This window comes from Neophocaena asiaeorientalis, unplaced genomic scaffold, assembly GCF_003031525.2.
Source record: "Neophocaena asiaeorientalis asiaeorientalis breed wild unplaced genomic scaffold, Neophocaena_asiaeorientalis_V1.1 scaffold30, whole genome shotgun sequence".
Taxonomy (NCBI): domain Eukaryota; kingdom Metazoa; phylum Chordata; class Mammalia; order Artiodactyla; family Phocoenidae; genus Neophocaena; species Neophocaena asiaeorientalis.
The window spans coordinates 4569423-4571478 of record NW_020174923.1 but is presented as its reverse complement, the minus strand read 5'-3'; the positions used below and the strand labels follow the sequence as shown (position 1 = coordinate 4571478).

Here is a 2056-nt window from a genome sequence, read left to right as displayed (position 1 = left end):
GCTGATGCCGTAGCTGCCCGTGTAGGTGACCTGGCCGTGCGTGGCCGGCACCCCCGGGTGGCCATTGGGCGGCAGGTACTGGTCGAACTCGTTCACGTCGAAGGTCTCGATGTTGGAGATGACGTCGCTGCTCAGCTCGCCGATGTCCACGTCGCGGAAGTCGATGGGGGGCTGTCTGCCCCCCTCTGGCAGCGGGCGCCCCTCTCGCTTCAGGTCAGCCTTGCCCGGCTGCACGTCGGTTTTGGGGGTGGTGGGTGGCGTCGGTGGACCCTGCGATTGCCCTGAGGACGATAGAGGAAGAAACACAGGGCAATCAACCAGGGCTGTACGGAGGCTTTAGTCTCAGGAACCCTCCTGGGACCCCCTCCCCCCCTCCTCCGCTAAAGTGTCCCGTATCCGCGGGGGAGGCGCGCTGCGCCCGAGAGAAATCGCTGAATGATTAACTCGCCGGTACACACTCGGCAGTCTCCTTTTATCAGGGGAGGGGGTCTGAGGCCCGGAGGGTCCGGAAGACCAAATTGCTACACGTACAAGAGCCCCATGTGTGCTTTTGGGCTGGGGGAGCAAAAAGAAAAAGGGAGAAGCCCTGTAAAGCTGTAAAGGCATTTTACCCCGCAATAAAAATTAGTTAGGATGCAGGGATTAGGTTGGGGTGTGTGTGCGCGCGTGTCTGTGTGTTTTCAGGGGCTTGGTGCAGGGGTTAGTGTGTTTCCCTCCCCAGGGAGCGCCAGGTCCCTAAGCAGAGCCCACTAGGTGGCTGGGGGCCCGGGGGTGTGCCAGAAGGGGCGCGGTGGCCAGGCCGGGGTGGGGGCCGGGAGGAGACTCACCGGAGTGCTCTCCGGGGGAATGGACCTCGCTCATGCCGGAGGAGGAGTGCGGCGAGTCGGCCTGCAGCGCCTTGAAGATGGCGTTAGGGGAGATGTGCGTCTGCTCCGTGGCCTCCTCGGCCTCCGCCTGGCCGTTCTTCACCGACTTCCTCCGCCGCGGCTGGTACTTGTAATCTGGGTGGTCCTTCTTGTTCCCGCCCCACCCCGCCTGCTCCCGGACCGGCAACTCCCTCCTGCTGGGAGGCGGGGCGCGGAGAGACGGTCCCGGCCAGCGCCCCCCGCCGCCGCCGCGGAACCCACCCTGCCGCGCCCGCCCTACCTCCAGAGTTTGCCCAGCGTCTTGCTGAGCTCGGCGTTGTGCAGGTGTGGGTACTGGTCGGCGAGCTTCCTGCGCGCCGCCTGCGCCCACACCATGAAGGCGTTCATGGGCCGCTTGACGTGCGGCTTGTTCTTGCTCGAGCCGTTGACGCGCACCGGCATGGGTACCAGCGTCCAGTCGTAGCCCTTGAGCACCTGGCTGACGGCCTCGCGGATGCACACGGGGAACTTGTCCTCTTCGCTCTCCTTCTTCAGGTCCGGCTCGCCCTTGGGGAACGTGTTCTCCTGGGGCCGCGTGTTCTCGGTGTCGGAGCCGGAGCCCGAAGGGCAGGGCGAGCCCGCCGAGTCCTCGGACATGGAGGGGCTGGGGGCGCCGGACAGGCCCTTCTCCTGCTCGTCGGTCATCTTCATGAAGGGGTCCAGGAGATTCATACGCAGGCCCGGGACAGGGGGCGGGTGGCCGGGAAAGGCGAGAAGCCGCGGCGGCTCGGGGGCTCGAGGCGCGGGCTACTCTCCCCTCGGCTGCCCGGACGCGGGGCGAGCGGCTCCCGGGGAGCCTGGCGCGTCACTCGGCCGCAGCGGCGAGCTTTTAGGAAGGCGCGCGGGGGCCAGCCCGCAGCTGCCCGCTCCAAGTGGGGGAAGGCGAACTGGAGAGGAGGGGGGAAAGAAAGCAAAAAGCGGGGGGCGACTGCACCCCTTCTCTCCTCCTCCTGCAAAGAAAAGTTCCTGGAGTGAAACTGGCAAGTCGCGGCGCCACTCAAGTTCCCAGTCAGTTTCAAGCTCCGCACTCCGCTCTCCAACTCCCAGCCCAGCGGCTCTTTAATAAATACACCCCCTCACCTTAGAGACGTCAGCCAATCACAGCACGGCATTTCAGGTTTCAGGGCTTGGCAGGCAGCTGATTGGACCCA

At 65.5% G+C, this 2056-nt stretch overlaps 1 protein-coding gene across 1 annotated transcript in view; it reads right to left on the bottom strand.

The window, feature by feature from the left end:
- The window catches only part of SOX9 (SRY-box transcription factor 9), a 4382-nt gene extending 2464 nt beyond the window's left edge, over positions 1 to 1918 (bottom strand). The window contains exons 1-3 of the mRNA XM_024760875.1: positions 1147 to 1918; positions 828 to 1057; positions 1 to 281 (exon numbers count right to left, since the gene is read on the bottom strand). The exon at positions 1 to 281 is cut by the window's left edge and continues 2464 nt beyond it. Of these exons, the coding sequence (XP_024616643.1) occupies positions 1 to 281; positions 828 to 1057; positions 1147 to 1577 (942 nt within the window). The 5' untranslated portion in view covers positions 1578 to 1918. The remainder of the gene's footprint in view (positions 282 to 827; positions 1058 to 1146) is intronic.
- Between the last annotated feature and the right edge of the window lie 138 nt (positions 1919 to 2056).